This window comes from Leptopilina heterotoma, unplaced genomic scaffold (assembly GCF_015476425.1).
Source record: "Leptopilina heterotoma isolate Lh14 unplaced genomic scaffold, ASM1547642v1 Lhet_92, whole genome shotgun sequence".
NCBI classification, from domain to species: Eukaryota; Metazoa; Arthropoda; class Insecta; order Hymenoptera; family Figitidae; genus Leptopilina; species Leptopilina heterotoma.
In genome coordinates, this window is record NW_025111199.1 from 79,923 (window position 1) to 99,288 (window position 19,366).

General features: G+C 28.3%; 3 protein-coding genes across 4 annotated transcripts in view; 2 read left to right on the top strand and 1 right to left on the bottom strand.

The window, feature by feature from the left end:
- LOC122511994 (ankyrin-1-like) overlaps positions 1-4,335 on the top strand; it is a 39,383-nt gene extending 35,048 nt beyond the window's left edge. For both annotated transcript variants that reach the window (XM_043627597.1, XM_043627596.1), the window contains one exon: positions 1,743-4,335. In XM_043627597.1, the coding sequence (XP_043483532.1) occupies positions 1,841-4,153 (2,313 nt within the window). In that variant the 5' untranslated portion in view covers positions 1,743-1,840 and the 3' untranslated portion in view covers positions 4,154-4,335. The remainder of the gene's footprint in view (positions 1-1,742) is intronic.
- A 2,745-nt stretch (positions 4,336-7,080) lies between these two features.
- Positions 7,081-12,759, top strand: LOC122512033 (ankyrin-3-like). Its single transcript, XM_043627639.1, has 2 exons — positions 7,081-7,284; positions 10,017-12,759. Exon 2 carries the CDS (start codon positions 10,104-10,106, stop codon positions 12,414-12,416), a length of 2,313 nt encoding a protein of 770 aa, XP_043483574.1. The 5' UTR covers positions 7,081-7,284; positions 10,017-10,103; the 3' UTR covers positions 12,417-12,759.
- Positions 12,760-16,504: 3,745 nt separating this feature from the next.
- Positions 16,505-19,366, bottom strand: part of LOC122511972 (GPI mannosyltransferase 2) — a 34,300-nt gene continuing 31,438 nt past the window's right edge. The window contains exon 2 of the mRNA XM_043627567.1: positions 16,505-18,126. Coding sequence (XP_043483502.1) covers positions 16,585-18,051 — 1,467 coding nt within the window. The 5' untranslated portion in view covers positions 18,052-18,126 and the 3' untranslated portion in view covers positions 16,505-16,584. The remainder of the gene's footprint in view (positions 18,127-19,366) is intronic.

Consider the following 19,366-nt stretch of genomic DNA (forward strand, 5'->3'; position numbering starts at 1 on the left):
TATTTAAAAAAAATTTGTAAAAATCTTCGTAAGAATTCAATTCTTTTCAAGAATAATAAAAATGTCTCAGGAATTCAATTATTTAAATTAGAATTTGCATAAAATTAGTCGAAAGAAATGAATTATTTAAAAATTTTTATAAAATTCTTCTCGAGAATTAAATTATTTTTATAAATTATTTAAATTCTTTTTTGAATAATAAAATTCGTTGCAGGTATTCAATTTATTAGCAGGATAAGAAAGAATTTAAATTTATGATGAAAATTAGGAAAATGTCAGGAAAATAAAATATAGAATGGAATTTTTGTCAGTTTTGTGAAGTGTCTGAAACGTTTTTTTTGTCAAGTTTAATTTTTCGATAGCTACTTTTTTACTACTTTTTTTAGTTTGAAAGCTACTTTTTGCTGCTTTTTAGGGTTCAGTACCCTGTAGGAACCCTATCAAAACGGTTACGGAAAATGACCATGTACCCCCCCCCCTAGCGCTTACAGTTTTTCATCTAGAGAGCTAAAAATTGGTACACGTATGTATTTTCACGCGTAGATTACAGGAAAAATATAGCGGAAGTGATTAGAATTGATTTTCATGGTGTTTTCATCGAAAAACTAAAATCTCTTTTTGCAAGCTCGAAAATTCTTTAACCCTTGCTGGTTCTCACAATTCTTAACCTAGTGGACTGGCATTATACATTTTTATTTATTTTTTCTTGCAGATTTCAACAGAAAAAATTATTGGAGTTCAACTTCATATTTTTTTGCGAAAAACTCAAAGTTTTTAAAAATTTCGTCGAAAAAGCGTGTATTTCACTCTTGCGCTCACAGTTTCTTTACCTAGAGAGCTGAAAATTGGTACACTTTTGTATTTTCACGTGTAGATTACAGGAAAAATATAGTGGAAATGATTAGAATTGATCTTCATTACGTTTTGAGCGAAAACCTAAAATTTTTTTTTCAATTTTTTATAATAATTATATCTACGCTAGTTCTCTCAATTCTTAGTCTAGTGGACTGGCGTTGGGCATTTTTTATTTATTTTTACGTGTAGATTACAGAAAAAATTATTGGAGTTCATCTTCATATTTTTTTTTGCGAAAAACTAGAAATTTTTTTTGATTTAGAAAAAAAGTGTGTACCCCCCCTTGGTTTTCACAATTCTTGGTCTATTGGACTACAGTTTTTCTTATTTTATGTATTTTCATGTGTAGATTTCAGGAAACATACACCGAACATGATTGGAGTTGATATTTAATTTTTTTTAGCGAAAAACTAAAAATTTGTTACGATTTAGTGAAAAAAAAGATTTTACCCCCTGGCTCTCATAATTCTTGGCTTAGTGAACAGCAGTTTTGGATTATTTATGTATTTTTATATGTAGATTTTAGGAATAATATAGCAAAAATATTTGGAGTTGATCTTTATATGGTTCTCAACGAAAAAATTGATATTATTGAAAATTTAGTCAAAAAAGTGTGTAGAAACTCATCCCTGGCGGTTACAATTCTTGACCTAGTGGACTGCAGATTTATATTCGTATGTATTTTTATATTTAGACTACAAGATAAATTCAGTCCGGGTACGGAACCCTCGGTTTTAGTACGAGTTCTGCTCGCACTTGTCCGGTTTTTTAAACTTAATTATCGAGTGCGAAGTCTGTATTTTAGATCTGCATTGTTGATAAGTCCCCTTAAACCCTAAATTCCATATTTTTACACTTTTGGGTACATTTTCTAATTTTTGTTACAGAATATTTAAGTGGAGCAATGCTTCATATTTGAGATTACAAATCATCATACCACATCGACAGTAAACTACCTTCGAATCAAAATCTTCTATTTGTTGCCATGGATTTTGGGAATGATTACAACGACACCTCTGAGTACAATGAATTGTTTCTCGCAGTCCACAATGGAGAATTGAATCTTGTCCATTCTTTGCTCAAGAAATATTCGGCGACGGAAACGATACGTGGCAGGACATTGCTGCATGTGGCGACTGCAAGAGGACACGCAGCGATAGCAAAACTGTTCACAAGCACCAAGCGAGACGGAAGAGGGAATACACCGCTGCATTTGGCGATTAGGGAAAATCAGCCTGAGTTATTCAATCTTCTTTTAGAAGATAGTAATTTAAACGCAAAAAATCTCAATGATGAAAGTCCACTTCACTATACAGTTTTGTACAATCGCCCTGAATTTGCAAAGTCACTTCTAGGTAATGGCGCCTTTATTGAGGAAAAGGATAGATATGGAAAAACGCCACTTTATGTTGCATTGTCGAAAGGAAACGTTCAAATGGCTGAAATTCTTTTTAAACACGGTGCGGTTTTAAGTGACACAGATTTAACAAATATGAGTCCTCTTCGTAACGCAGTTTTCAGAGAAAAGTTTGAAATGGTAAAGTTGCTCATGGCGAATGGATGTAACAAAGTAGATATTCCAGTAATTAATATCATTCATCTCGATTCTTGTCTTGAACTTGCAGTATCGTCCGATCGTTTGGACATTGTAGAATATCTCATAAAGAATGGCGTAAAAAGCATCGCAACAGTTAAGGAAGATAAACTAGGCTTATTTAGATCACTTGTTTTGCGAGGTAGTTTAGAGACTTTAAAATGTTTAGTCGATATTGGTATTAAAGTACAAAATTTAGATGACGTATTTAATAGTACATTTTATTTGCATCGTCATGACATGTGGAAATATTTATTAACAAGGTTGTCCAAAATTAGTGCAAACACATATTTTAAAGAAATGCAACTTCATTTCTCTATTCGAATGGGCCAAGTGGAGACTGTTAAAGTAATGGTAAATGAACCATCAGGTGAATATGAATCAAACACTTTCGCTAGAAAATTGGCCGTTTACATTGCTGTTGAAAGTGGCAGTGAAGAAATATTAAAAATTCTTCTAGACGCTGGTTATCCTGTTAAAAAAAGTCTGTTTAAATTTATAAGTCCTCTTCACCTTGCAGCTACATTCGAGCATCCGAGATTGTTAAAGCTACTCCTGGAAGCTGGAGCTAATGTTAATTTACGAACTGAAGATTGTGGCCGTACACCATTACTTTTCGCAGCAACTGCAGCGCAGCCAGCTGTAGTTAAATTTCTTCTAGAAAATGGTGCTGATCCCTTTACAACCTCTAAATTCGGTGCAGTACCATTGCATGAAGCTTTGGGGACTTATTCAGGCCTGTATCATGTCATGCCTGTTACTCCTTTAGTGTTTGAGGAATTGTTAAAAGTGACGCAGATGTTAATTCGGTATTCGAATAGTAAAATTAATGAGTACTTATTTTCAGATGCAGTTACAATGAGAGTTTCAAGTATTAATTATTCAATGCCAGTGACAAATGAAGAAATATCGGAAGTAGGTGATTGTGTATTTCGTCCTGAAATTGTTACATGCATATGTAATCATCTCAGTAATAAAAAAATCAAAAGTTGTTCTGAGAAAGTTTTAGCTGAAGGGAATTCTTCATATGTTCAGCCACCAGAGTTGTTACAACTTATGATGGAATATAATGATTCGGAATCACGTTTCTGTGCAGAAATAAACTATGCTGATAGAAATCCCAAGAGTCAATTACTCACAGTTGGTTACTCTAAAAACGTTAATATTCTTTCAAACGCTATTTATGAAATTTATAATGATTATGATGTATGCGACGCCGAAGACATCTGGAAGAATAAAGATAATTTTTTAAAATTGATAGTATGTCGTATAGTATTGTTAGATGCAGAGTATGATATAACTGAGTTGGAAGAATGTGAATTAAGTGATCTTATTGATTGGCGAGAGAAGTGTTTAATGGAGAAAAAAGTCTTGCAAAAGACGAAAGTTAATAAAAATCTGAACTTTACATTCTATAGTGTATTAACTGAGTCAATTGATAAAGTTGCAATGTACACGAGCAACAATGATTTTTTAAAAGAAATCGAATCTTCTGATAAAAAATTTCCTATATATGCTGATTTATTGAAGTCAACTGTCGAAATAGCAGAAAGGAGAAGAAATTTCATAAACGACTGTGTTAATTTAATGTTAATTTTGATTCAAAAGTGTCATAAAATTCGAATTTCTAGAAATGAAGTCAATAAAATTTTCAAATATCTCTCAATTTTAGATTTGCGAAGATTTTCAACAGCTTGTTCCTAAAATGTGATTTTTATACGTAATTAACGAAAATATTTTCTTATGTATAATTTGTTGTGCATTTTCTATTTACGAATAATATACTTTCTAAAAGTCAAATTAGTTAAGTAAACCACATCTGTTAGCCATTTTATAAAAAAGAAAAAAAATATTTTTCGAATGCTTTAAGACTTGTATTTTATTATAAAAAAATTGAGTAATAAATATTTTTTTACTATAAAAAAAACCTTTTAATTTTTAGTCTTTCACCTCTTACTACCTCTTTCTACCTTCTTACTCTACTAGTCTTCTTTTGTACTTTCCATACATTTTTCCGAATTTTCTATTGAAGTAAAACAAGTAAAATCGGCAGCAGCAAGCTGTGGAATTTTTCGGGGGCAATTAATTAATTTCAAAATTAAATGGCGAATCCAATATGGTCGAAATTTTGTTTAAAAATGTATACTCCGATTACCTTAATGTTTAAAGAATTACTACTGTAACTTACATATTAAAACTTATTTTCAAGATTTCAATTCAATTATTATTTTCTAGAAATTTTAACTAAAATATTTCTAAAATCCACTTGTTTACATGACAATTTCATGAAATTTCGAATATGAATAAAAATGTTTCAAAAAATCAACTTATTCAGAATTTTTTACAATTCAGCTTTTCTAAAACTTTAATTTGCAACTTTTTGAAATTCAATATATATTAGTAATATTAATTTAACATTCTAAAACATAGAAATAGTTATACTTATAAATTATTGTTGAAAAACGAATTAATGTTAATGCAAAATACGTTTTTTTAAACATTTATTTTCTAAGAAAAACAGATTTTTAGTATTTTTTGTTTTATTTACTTTATTTATTATTTTATTTATTATTTTTATTATTTATTACTTTATTTATTTATACTTTATTTATTTAAAAAATTAATTTTTAGAAATTTCGTATCACTTTTGTTCTAATTAGTAAATTAAATTTTTACTAATTCGTATTTGTCTTGTGATAATATTATTGAAAAAAAAATTATAAAATGATTTATTTTTCACTATATTTTATAGGATGTGAAATTTTTTGCGAGGAATTTAATTAAAATTGTATTGAAAATAATTTAATTGTTTTAAAGAATTATATTGAAGTTGATTTTATTCAATTATTATTAATAAAAATAAAAAGAATTTAAAATTAAATTTAATATTTTCTTCTTTTTAAGTCTGTCACGTTGGACAACAAAATTCAGAATTTTCTTATGAATTCTAGAAATTTAATATTTTTTTAGAACTTTTGATAAAATTTCCTGACTTTTTTATGATTTCCTTGACCTTTGGCTTTGGCAACCCTGAATATGTATTTTAAATGTTTTTTACGAAATAAAACGATTTTATAGAAAATCATTTATTCTTTTTTAATGAAAAATAATAATTAATAAGTTTTAATATTTAAATATTCCTATTTTTTCTCACAAAATAATCAGTGTTTAAAAACCGCTGCCAAGTTGTATATTTTTTTATAATTTTGGTGCTCATTTCATGAACACTTCACAGTAAATCGTTAGGTGTTAAAATAACACCAAAATGGATTAAAATAACACTAAATTGGATTATTTTAATCCTTTTTGGTGTTATTTTAATACCTAACGATTTACCGTGTTTGCTTCCTCATAGAGGAGCTAATCCGTCGGTTTAAAAATGTTATGATGGAAAAGTACATATTTAAAAAATAAAGGAAAATTTTTTATAAAAATTTTATTAGAAATAAATTAGGTTAAAAAAAATTAAATAATAAAAAATTATTAAGTGCATAATTTTTAAAATTTTATTATTATTTTTGTTATTGATAAAATAAAATCGGTCAGAAATTATTTTGACCCTTTTGAATTTTTATTTTTCTTAAAAATTGGTGGATTTAGAAATCCATGCGTAATTTTGTAGTAAATATGTTTTTGAATCAATAAAAATATTTCCAAATAAAAACTTTGATTTTCATAATTATATATAGCATTTTTTTTTTAAGAAAAATCTTTGTTTTGAGGCTGAAAATAATAAAAAATAACATTGTTATTCAATTTTTGTATATGGAAAATCATTTGTTTATTTATTTAATTTCAGGTCAAAATTTTATCCTAATTTTTCTGTGTATTTCTATTTTTCATCAATAAAAATTATGATCTGTTAAGTAGAAAAATAAATTTCGGAAAATGCGCTTCTTTAATAAAAAAAGCTGCAATGTAATGAAAAAAGCCCAAATTTAATAATCACCTTCAAAAATTATTTTAAAAAAATTTTCAACACCATAATCGTTGTTTTTCAAGCACAAATTCTTTTTGAATTTGAAATAAATTCTAAATAAGTTCTGAGTAGCTCCGTGTTTTGAAAAAAGCAATTCTTTCAAGACACGATATTCGACTCCAAAAATTGTTTCAAAAAATTCTATCAAGACCAGCGTTGTTTTCTCAAGACAAAAATATTTTTCGTAATCGGAAATAAATTCTGAAAAAATTCTGATTACTTCCGTGTTTCGGAAAAGGACTTCTTTCATAAAAAAGGATCGAATTTGATAACAAAATTTTTGATGCTCATCTACATCCCTATAGAACCATAGCGTATACTCACATATATAACTTAAAGAATTCTTTTAGGTAAAAGTAATCATCATAATTGTGCTAAAATATATGTATTTATATTAATAAAAATATAAAATATATACATTATTTAAATAAATAAACTTAAATTCTCTTACATTCTCTTAAAAAAATTAAATTACCTTAATTTTCTTGGCGAAATTGCCCCAACTTAAATTCTCGAGAATTTAAGAACAAGAGGGGTCCAAGAACCCCTAGGAAAGTAAGAATTTCTTTAAAGCTGTGGTTAGTGGTTGCCAGTGGTTGCACCTCTCTGCAGTCTGCAACAGCTGAAGTTTCCATTCTATTCCAGTTTATACATTTATGGTTATAAGTGTTTTCAACTGCCTCTTGATTTACAAATCAAAAATTCTATAAATTGTAAATAAATACTTACATAAAATAAGTATATATATTAGAAAATCTTGTTTTCTATAATCCAAAATTCCATCATTAGTTTAATGTTTCGTCACGGAAAATCGTCCAGTTTATAAAAGCGATATGTTAATATTGCATTAAGCATGGTTAGTATTTTTAATAGAAACTAATTTAATTATTTATTTGTTTTTAATTTTTTTTAAATATAAGTATATCGACAATAAGTTAAGTTAACAATAACACAAAAACTTTGATCCTTTATATTTTTTTGACATTTTTGCACTACACATTTTGAGTGCATGTGAGAATAAATATATTTCAAATTAAATTTAATTAAATAATTAATATATCAGCTCAAATCAACATATCAAAATTAAAATGTATACAATTTTTTATAAGAATTAAAACAGATACAATACAATTCTTCCCAAAAATTCAATTATTTTCAAAAACATCAAAATTTTTCACAGAAATTCAATTCCTTTTTAAACATTTTAATAAAATTCTTATGAATAATTCAATTTTTTTCATAAATAATAAAATTCTTCTCAGGAGTTCAATTATTTTTAAAAATTTTAATAAAATTCTTTGCAGCTATTCAATTATTTTCATAAATAATAAAATTTATCGCAGGATTTCAATTATTTTTCATACAATTCTTCCCAAAAATTCAATTATTTACATAAATAATTCTTCGATAGAATTCAATTATGTCAATAAATAAGAAAATTATTCCCGAAAATTCAATTCTTTTTGAGGCATTTTAATAAAATTCTTTGCAAAATTCAATTATTTTTATAAATAATAAAATGCTTTTTAGGAAATCAATTATTTTCATAAATGATGAAATTCATCGGAGGATTTCAATTATTTTTATTACCATTTTACTGGAATTGCTCAAAAAATATAATTATTCTTAAAAACTAAATTTCAATTTCTCAAAAAAATCAATTATTCAGAAAAAAATTTTTTTTTAAATTCTTTGGAAAAATTCAATTATTTACAGAAATATTAGAATTTTCGACAGGAATTCAATTATTTTCAAATATTTTAATAAAATTTTTCAAAAGAAATAAATTATTCTAATTAAAATTAGATTTTTTTGAATTAATTCAATTATTCTTTTAGATTTTAATAAAATTCTTAACAAAATTAAATTATTTTCATAAATAATAAAACTTATTGAAGAATTTCAATATTGCATCTAAAGACACTACTTTTCTTCTTTAAAATACATTTTGAAAATTTAAAATATTTTCGTTTTAGTCTGAGTATTCGTTCATTCTGTTTACTGAGTTTGGCAAATTCTTTGAAAACTGAGTAAGAACAGACAAAACTTCGATAATGAAGAAGAATATTACTACAAACCAGGATATAAATTTCAAATACTTCTGCGTATTTTCGGTACAGCTGAATACGAATACGATGTCAGATTTACCAAATCGTCTGCCATATACGATCCGCCATTTCTGAATTTTGGAAATCTGACATAGAATTTGTATCCAGTCATACCGAAAATCTGCAGAACTATTTGCAATTTAGATGTTTGTAGTTAAATTCTTCTAAATTATCGAAGTTTTGTCTATTTCTACTCAATTTTTGTAGAATTTTCCAAACTAACTAACAAATGAAAATTTTTTAAATATCCGAAATGAAAAAAATCGAAAAACTGAGTTTATTCAAAATTTCATATACTGATTTTTTCTTTCTTGTCTTAAAATTATTGTATGGCTTTACTGAGACAATACCAAAAAAATTGGATGGGCAAGAACTTTTGGGTTTTTATTCGAAGTTCACCTTGTTGCTGCAGCTAGTCTTTTTTTACAAAAACTCCAATATCTCCGGAACCAGATGAGTCTTCATAAATTTTGGTTTATTAAATTAAAGGTGAATTCATAAGGATTCCAAATATGTTAATGACATTTTTCTCAGAAAGGAGTAAATAATGAAAAAATTGTTTAAAATTTTTTTTTTTTATTTAAAAACTAATTTTTTTATTAACATTATTTTTATTATAAACAATAGTCAAGGATATTCAAAACTTTATGAAATTAATATTAAAATTCAAAATGTCAATAAAATCCCAGCTTAAAATCCCCGTACAGGATCCTTAAAGGACCCTCTCGGGATCCTATACCCGTCCTGTACAGGATCCCGTACGGGATTTTGGGACAGGGTTCCGATGCAGGAACCTTAGCTATCAAAGGTTCCTGTACAGGAACACTTGGAGGATCCTGAACAGGAAACTTTTTAATTTTTTAAATTTTTATATGTTAATCAACATTTGACATACATAGACTTCATATTTCATTATGTTAGGCTCGTATTACTATGTTGGACAGGAAAATGTATTGCGCATTCGAGAAACTCATAGAAAACTACTGCGCAGGAGTTAAAAATATAAATAAATTAATTGAGGAAACTGTAGGATCCTTTACGGGTTCCTTTATACTTAAATACCTGCAGTTTACAAAACTGTAAAGGTTCCTGTACATGATCCTGCAAGTGTTCCTGTACAGGAACCTTTCATAGTTAAGGTTCCTGCACAGGAACCCTGTCCCAAAATCCCGTACGGGATCCGGTCGGGATCCTGCGCAGGATCCCGAGAGGATCTTTTAAGGACCCTGTACGGGGATTTTAAGCTGGGATCTCTTTTTCGATAATATTATTAAGTTATTGGGTCTATTAATTATTTATAGATCAACTGAAGTATTTTTGTATTTGTTTCTTTAGGTAAAAAGGAAACTTTTTTCTGCCCGGCGCTCAATAATATTACCAGATTAAAAAATATCTTAACAAATCGCGGCCAGGCTAGTCGATAAGTCACCTTAAACCCTATATTTAATATTTTTACACTTTTGGGTACTTTTTGTTACAGAATATTTAAGTGGAGCAATGCTTCCTATTTGAGATTACAAATCACCACAGTAAACTACCTTCGAATCCAAATCTTCTATTTGTTGTCATGGATTTTGGAAATGATTACAACGACACCTCTGAGTACAATGAATTGTTTCTCGCAGTCCACAATGGAGAATTGAATCTTGTCCATTCTTTGCTCAAGAAATATTCGGCGACGAAAACGATACGTGGCAGGACATTGCTGCATGTGGCGACTGCAAGAGGACACGCAGCAATAGCAAAACTGTTCACAAGCACCAAGCGAGACGGAAGAGGGAATACACCGCTGCATTTGGCGATTAGGGAAAATCAGCCTGAGTTATTCAATCTTCTTTTAGAAGATAGTAATTTAAACGCGAAAAATCTCAATGATGAAAGTCCACTTCACTATACAGTTTTGTATAATCGCCCTGAATTTGCAAAGTCACTTCTAGGTAATGGCGCCTTTATTGAGGAAAAGGATAGATATGGAAAAACGCCACTTTATGTTGCATTGTCGAAAGGAAACGTTCAAATGGCTGAAATTCTTTTTAAACACGGTGCGGTTTTAAATGACACAGATTTAACAAATATGAGTTCTCTTCGTAACGCAGTTTTCACAGGAAAGTTTGAAATGGTAAAGCTGCTCATGGCGAATGGATGTAACAAAGTAGATATTCCAGAATATACTTTCGTTCATCTCGAATCTTGTCTTGAATGTGCAGTATCGTCCGATCGTTTGGACATTGTAGAATATCTCATAAAGAATGGCGTAAAAAGCATCGCAACAGTTAAGGAAGATAAACTAGGCTTATTTAGATCAGTTATTTTGGAAGGCAGTTTAGAGACTTTAAAATGTTTAGTCGATATTGGTATTAAAGTACAAAATTTAGATGACGTATTTAATAGTACATTTAATTTGAGTCGTCATGACATGTGGAAATATTTATTAACAAGGTTGTCCAAAATTAGTGCAAACACATATTTTAAAGAAATGCAACTTCATTTCTCTATTCGAATGGGCCAAGTGGAGACTGTTAAAGTAATGGTAAATGAACCATCAGGTGAATATGAATCAAACACTTTCGCTAGAAAATTGGCCGTTTACATTGCTGTTGAAAGTGGCAGTGAAGAAATATTAAAAATTCTTCTAGACGCTGGTTATCCTGTTAAAAAAAGTCTGTTTAAATTTATAAGTCCTCTTCACCTTGCAGCTACATTCGAACACCCGAGATTGGTAAAGCTACTCCTGGAAGCTGGAGCTGATGTTAATTTACGAACTGAAGATTGTGGCCGTACACCATTACTTTTCGCAGCAACTGCAGCGCAGCCAGCTGTAGTTAAATTTCTTCTAGAAAATGGTGCTGATCCATTTACAACCTCTAAATTCGGTGGAGTACCATTGCATGAAGCTTTGGGGGCTTATTCAGGCGTGTATCATGTCATGCCTGTTACTCCTTTAGTGTTTGAGGAATTGTTAAAAGTGACGCAGATGTTAATTCGGTATTCGAATAGTAAAATTAATGAGTACTTATTTTCAGTTGCAGTTACAATGAGAGTTTCAAGTATTAATTATTTAAAGCCAGTGACAAATGAAGAAATATCGGAAGTAGGTGATTGTGTATTTCGTCCTGAAATTGTTACATGCATATGTAATCATCTCAGTAATAAAAAGATCAAATGTTGTTCTGAGAAAGTTTTAGCTGAAGGGAATTCTTCAAATGTTCAGCCACCAGAGTTGTTACAACTTATGATGGAATATAATGATTCGAAATCACGTTTCTGTGTAGGAATAAACTATGCTGATAGAAATCCTAAGAGTCAATTACTCACAGTTGGTTACTCTAAAAACGTTAATATTCTTTCAAGTGTTATTTATGAAATTTCTAATGATTATGATATAAACGACGACGAAGACATGTGGAAGAATAAAGATGATTTTTTAAAATTGATAGTATGTCGTATAGTATTGTTAGATGCAGAGTATGATATAACTGAGTTGGAAGAATGTGAATTAGATGATCTTATTGATTGGCGAAAGAAGTGTTTAAAGGAGAAAAGTGTCATGCAAAAGACGAAAGTTAATAAAAATCTGAACTTTACATTCTATAATGTATTAACTAAGTCAATTGATAAAGTTGCAATGTACACGAGCAACAATGATTTTTTAAAAGAAATCGAATCTTCTGATAAAAAATTTCCTATATATGCTAATCTTTTGAAGTCAACTGTCGAAATAGCAGAAAGGAGAAGAAATTTCATCAACGACTGTGTTAATTTAATGTTAATTTTGATTCAAAAGTGTCATAAAATTCGAATTTCTAAAGTTGAAGTCAATAAAATTTTCAAATATCTCTCAATTTTAGATTTGCGAAGATTTTCAACAGCTTGTTCCTAAAATGTGATTTTAATACGTAATTCACGAAAATATTTTCTTATGTATAATTTTTTAAGCATTTTCTATCTACGAATAAGGAAATTTTTATTTAAAGATTCGTTCTCGTATTAATGTAATAAAAAGTGAATTTAATCTGCAAGGGTTAACTGAAATGAAAAAATTAAAAATTTTGTTAATCTGTGCCATTTTGGCAATCGTATAGAAAATTAGACATTCGAGAAACATACTTTCTAAAAGTCAAGTTAATTAAGTAAAAGACATCTGATAGCCATTTTCTAAAAAAGAAAAAATATTTTAAATAAAAAGTATTATTATTTATAAAAAGAATATTTTTCGAATGCTTTAAGACTTGTATTTTATTGTAAAAAAAATAAGTAATAAATATTTTTTTACTATAAAAAAAGATTCCTGAAAAACCTTCCAATTCAATTATCTTCTAGAAATTTTAACTAAAATATTTCTAAAATCCACTTGTTTACAAGACAATATCATGAAATTTCGAATAATTTGAAAGTTTTTCAATTAAATATATATTTAAAAATATAACTAATTTAGAAAGAATATGAATACAAATGTTTAAAAAAATTAACTTATTATTTTTTACAATTCAATTTTTCTAAAACTTTAATTTGAAACTTTTTGAAATTCAATCTAAACCTACTTCTAAAACATTGTAATACTTATATACTTATAAATTATTGTTGCAAAACGAATTAATATTAATGCAAAATACTTTTTTTAAACTTTTATTTTCTAAGAAAAACAGATTTTTATTTATTTTCATGTTTTATTTACTTTATTTATTATTTAAAAACTTAATTTTTATAAATTTCGTATCACTTTGTTCTAATTAATAAATTAAATTTTTACTAATTCGAATTTGTCTTGTGATATTATTATTGAAAAAAATTTAAAAATTGATTTATTTTTCACTATTTTATAGGACGTGAAATCTTTTCGACGAATTTAATTAAAATTGTATTAAAAATAATTTAATTGTTTTAAAGAATTATATTAAAGTTGATTTTATTCAATTATTATTATTAAAAATATAGAAAGAATTTAAAATTAAATTTAATATTTTTTTTAAGTCTGTCACGTTGGACAACTAAAATTCAGAATTTTCATATAAATTCTAGAAATTGAATATTTTTCAAGAAGTTTTCATGATTTCCCTGACCTTTGGCTTTGGCAACCCTGAATACGTATTTTAAATGTTTTTTTACAAAATAAAACGATTTTGCAGAAGATCATTCAATCTTTTTTAATGAAAAATAATAATTAATAAGTCTTAAAATAAATAGGGGAGGGTAGGCTACATTGAACCGGGTATTTTATAAAGTCCAAGAACTAATAAAATTTTACTAATTTCGATCAGGTTTTTGTATCAAAATTAAGCTGAAGTACTCCTTTAGTTAATACACACGTTACAAACACAAATTATTAGGATTAAATAATTAAATTTAATTTTTTTCTAACAAGTCACACTTTTCTTATTTTGAAGGATGTGTGTCTACATTGAACCACCTCTAATAAAACACTACAATTTACTTCAAAAATAATATTTCCACTTACACATTGTAAAAAATCTTCCCACATAGCACAATAGTATGAGGTAAGGTTATGTTGAGTACTAATCGTAAGGCACATAAGGTTACACAATATTGCTGCGGTAGACCTGAGGTGAACTAAAAACTTCCGCCATGGAGGTAAGGTTACATGTTAGGGTGTGGTGAGTATATATGATAAGGCCATGGTAACCTTACACGTTAAGGTTAAGGTAACCTTACACGTTAAGGTTGATGTAACCTTACACGTTAAGGTTGAGGTAACGTTACATGTTAAGGTTGAGGTAAGGTTACATGTCAAGGTTGAGGTAAGGTAATTATTAAGTTGTAAGGTTGAGGTAAGGTTAAGGTAAGGTTGTGATAAATTTACCAGTTATGGAAAATATTGAAAAAATAATTAATAAATAAATATTCAATTAAAAAGTTAGTTTGTTGCTCCTCTCTATTTTGGAAACCTGACATGAAGCAGAAAATTTTGAAAACAAATTTGGGGGGACTGGGATTTGAACCCGGGATCGACGCGCATAAACCTATCATTCTAACTAACTGAGCTAAGTAGAGAACTGGTAGAAGGAAAATTAATATTGCCTTTAAGGAGTTAATCATCTTCTTGGTTCACCTTAAAGGCAACATTAATTTTCCTTCTGCCAGTTCTCTACTTAGCTCAGTTAGTTAGAATGATAGGTTTATGCGCGTCGATCCCGGGTTCGAATCCCAGTCCCCCCAAATTTGTTTTCAAAATTTTCTGCTTCATGTCAGGTTTCCAAAATAGAGAAGAGCAACAAACTAACTTTTTAATTGAATATTTATTTATTAATTATTTTTTTAATATTTTCCATAACTGGTAAATTTATCACAACCTTACCTTAACCTTACCTCAACCTTACAACTTAATAATTACCTTACCTCAACCTTGACATGTAACCTTACCTCAACCTTAACATGTAACGTTACCTCAACCTTAACGTGTAAGGTTACATCAACCTTAACGTGTAAGGTTACCTTAACCTTAACGTGTAAGGTTACCATGGCCTTATCATATATACTCACCACACCCTAACATGTAACCTTACCTCCATGGCGGAAGTTTTTAGTTCACCTCAGGTCTACCGCAGCAATATTGTGTAACCTTATGTGCCTTACGATTAGTACTCAACATAACCTTACCTCATACTATGGTGCTATGTGGGTTATTTTCCACTCAAAAAAATAGAAAATTGTTATTTAATTGTTATTACTTGTTAATATAGGAGATTAATGTATTTTAATGTCAGGTTAGGTAGGTAAAGTGACAGTTTGAGTTTATCTCGTTCACAATTGTGATGAAAGCATGTCTTCCAGTATTTTTCTTACTAATTAGTAGAGCAGACAATTTTACAACTCTTAAAATTGAAAATTCTTTGCTTTTTCGGGTGGTTCAATGATGCCGCACTCACTGTATTCACATGACATTCACAACAAAAATTGTTTATAATAAATTTGTGTAAGATTTAAAGTTCTTTATCACATCGGAATATTGAAGTTGACACCCTAAGCGAAATAAATCGCAAGTTTACTAATTTTTAAAACTTCCTATTTCAATAAAAAAACGTCATTATAATTCCACCAAATTTTTTGTTTTGTACGTGAAAAACAGTTTTTTTAGTTTTTCTTTGTAAATAATAAACCTACGTGCCCGAAATTTTTGGACATAGTTTGTTTCAGTAAAACTAACTTACATATTAAATAAGAAAAAATTTCACTCAGTCATTTCTCAGAAAATTGAAGTGGTTCACTGTTGACGCTGGTTCAATGTAGCCTACTCTCCCCTATTCCTATTTTTTCTCACAAAATAATCAGTGTTTAAAAAAAATACTTTTTAAAAAAAATTCCAAAATCCCCGGTCAAGATAAAAATTTACTGTTATTTCCCGGTTTTCCGGTCATATTGGATTCACCATTTTGAAATTTGAAAATCTAGTATTAGGTTCTTAATCAGCGACCCCGAAAACTCCTGGATATCAAGTTTTATAAAAACCCATTAATTAAAAAAATTGCCTACTTCCATATTGGATCCGCCATTTTGAATTTTGCAAATCTGACATCAGATTCGTGATCAGTGACCCCGAAAACCCCTAGATACAAAGTTTCATGAAAATCCATATCGAATTTTTAAATTTCGGTTCGCCATTTTGAATTTTCAAAATCTGACACATCAAATTCGTAATCAGCGACCCCGAAAACCCCCGAGTAACAAGATTCAAGTAAGTCCGAACAATTTTTGTATTTCGTCCGCCATATTAGATCCGCCATTTTGAAAAACTAACATCGGATTCGTAACCAGCGTCCCCAAAAACCTCCAAGTAACGAGTTTCAAGCGAATCTGATCAATTTTTAAAAAAGGCGTCCGCCATATTGGATTCGCCATTTTGAATTTTGAAAATCTGAATTTCCTGAATAAATATTTAGTAGGATCAAAATTAATGATAGGAACAAGATAAAAAATCAGGAAATGGTTTTATTAAATAAATATATGTATCAATTTTAGATTCAAATATTTAACAAATATTTTATTTAATAACATAAATAATTTAAAATTTACATTATTCACATTGATTAACATTATGTCCAAGGTAAAAAATTTGAGTACATAAATGTACCTACTATAATGTAGCTTAAAAAGTAACCAAGAATAAGTATATCTGGCTTCGAGTATGTTTTTTGTGTTAAAAGAAACACTTTCCATTTTGAATCCAAATTACAACTTTCCTCAAATTCTGCAAATTTTGTTTTATAAGATAAAGCAAAGGCACAATACCAAAATATCACAGGACTTGCAGATACTAATAATCTTGTACTAATTTGAATGTGTACAATAAAAATACAAAAACATGTTAAAAATAAACTATGTACAACAAAGGGAAACATTTCCAATGGATATAGACTCTTAACTGTCTTTTCCTTTTCTTCTTTTGTACCAAAAATACTTAAACCTAATATTTCACTTTTATGTTCCCTTAGAAATTTTATATTAAATTTTAACATGATATACAAAATAGGAAAAGCGAGTAAAAATTGTGGTATTTGCTTTAGTTGATAGTATTTTAGAAAACCGACGTTCCAGTATTTTTCCTGAACGTACGAATAAGCTAATGGTATTGCGGAATCGCACCAAGGTGAACGAAAATTTCCAGGTAGAACAAGATCGTTTTCAATAGCATAATGTACAATGTAAGGAGGTAAGTCAGTTGTGTTTGCCCGAGGAATGCAAAATTTGGAATAATTATAAATTTGCAAGAGACCGAAAGGTAGAATTGATAAAATAATAATTGTCCCTATCTGACAAATACTTAGGCAAATGTGTCGCAGGTCAAAAATTGAAGACCACTTTGATTTATATTCTGAAATAAAATTAGGAATCGCAGTGTTCATTATACTTTTCATCCAGTTATAAGCCGGAAAGCCCAAATTCGTTAAACCATTCGAACGAACCAAAGTTGACAGACTTAATGGTAAAAATACATAATAATTATTTTCAACACTCGCTAACATTGTTCGAAATGTTAATAAAGCAAACAATGATTCAGAATATGCGGCAGTGAAGAAAATACTCGCTGGATTTAAACAATAGAGTATTGTTGCTTTATAGGCTAGGGAAACATCCTTTAAAACATGTAAACTGAGATCGAATAAAATTACCGCAGATTTAATGAAACAGATAAAATTAATGACAACAGCTGTTAAAATAATTATGCTGTGATCATTGAGAACGAAAAGAATTGCCCTTAATAGCATAGCTGTACAACGAATTGCCATTGGATAAAGTGGAAAGAAGGCTAAGGTATTTTCGTAGGTGAATCCATATTTAGCAATGTGGATGAAATACTGGGCATCCCATCTGGTGAGTCCTCCAAATAGAAAAGTAATCGCATTATCAAAAATAGAATGCTTCTCTCGTGGATTTCGAGGACTGCTAAAGGCATCGGCGTCATGATCAGGGCATATGGAATTGAAAATAAATTGTAGAAAAATTATAATTATACGTGAGGTAATTGCGAACCACCATACTTTCTTCCTGGGACCGTACATTGTCGATTAAATTATTAAAAAAGTTGCAATAATGTGGTTCATCCTTCTTAAATTGTATGTATCACCTCATTCCAACTGAAACAAAATAAAAGATGTTGTGATATTAATTAATTAGCACTTATAGAAAAGTTATTTATAACACATAGCTTCTACATCTTAGGGTTTCGTGCCGCATGAAAAAATAAAGTAAATAATTAATTCTTGAGAAAGTCAAAATAATTTTCATAGCATCGGCAACACAATTGCTCTGGTGACAATTACTATAACAACGGTGGCATTGGCGCAATGTAACGGCCTCTATGGGGGCCATTAGGAATATTACGGTTCTCGCTATATGGGTTTCGGCTCTTGGCCATAAAACCCTAAAAATTATACAATTTAAAAAATTTTTAAATCTTTCAAAAGTTGCTAATCGGAAATTTAATTATTTTTAAAAGTAATAAAATTCTAAGCAGAAATTCAATTATGTTCAAAAAATTTTTTCAATTCTTATCAACATTTCAATTATCTTAAAAATAATAAAATACTTCCGCAAAATTCAATTATTTTCAAAAATTTTAATAAAATTCTTGTCAAAATTCCAATTATTTAAAAAATTTTCCTCAATTTAATGATTTTGAAAATTTTTCAAAAATTAAAATTTATCGATTTTTTTATTTTTCTTTTTCCCATAAAACTTCAAAATCTTGAATTTCGAGTATTTTTTTCCATTTTCAAACAAAATTTTATGCGAAATTTCAGCTTTTAAACGATTTTGAAAATTTTTCAAAAATTATAATTTGTTGATTTTTTTTTCTACAGAAAATTTCAAAATTCAATTATTTATCCAATTTATTGTAAATTTCTTCGTAATAATTTCATTATTTTCATAAATAATAAAATTCTTTACCAAGATTTAATTATTTTCATAAATAATAAAACTCATCGTAGAATTTCAATATTATTTTTAATAAAATTTTAGTCAAACTCTTCGAAAAATGTAATTATTCTTAAAAATATTATTAAAATTCTTGGAAAGAATTCAATTATTTAAAAATTTGTTGATAAAATTCTTTGTGACAATTCAATTTCAAGAAACATTCAATTATTCAATAAATTATTTATTTTTGTAATAAATAATAAATTATATATTTAATTGAAAAATTTTTGAATAATCGAAATTTCGTAAAATTGAAATATAAACAACCATTTAAAAATTCTCAAGGAACTTTAGCAAAAATTATTAAAAATATTATTGATAATTGACAATTGAATTCTTTTGAAGAATTTTAATACAATTTTTAGGAGTAGATGCATTTTGCAAAGAATTAAAAAA

What these genes read in the sequence shown, in the direction of transcription:
- LOC122512033 (XM_043627639.1), top strand. Translation starts at nt 10,104, where the DNA reads ATGGATTTTGGAAATGATTACAACGACACCTCTGAGTACAATGAATTG.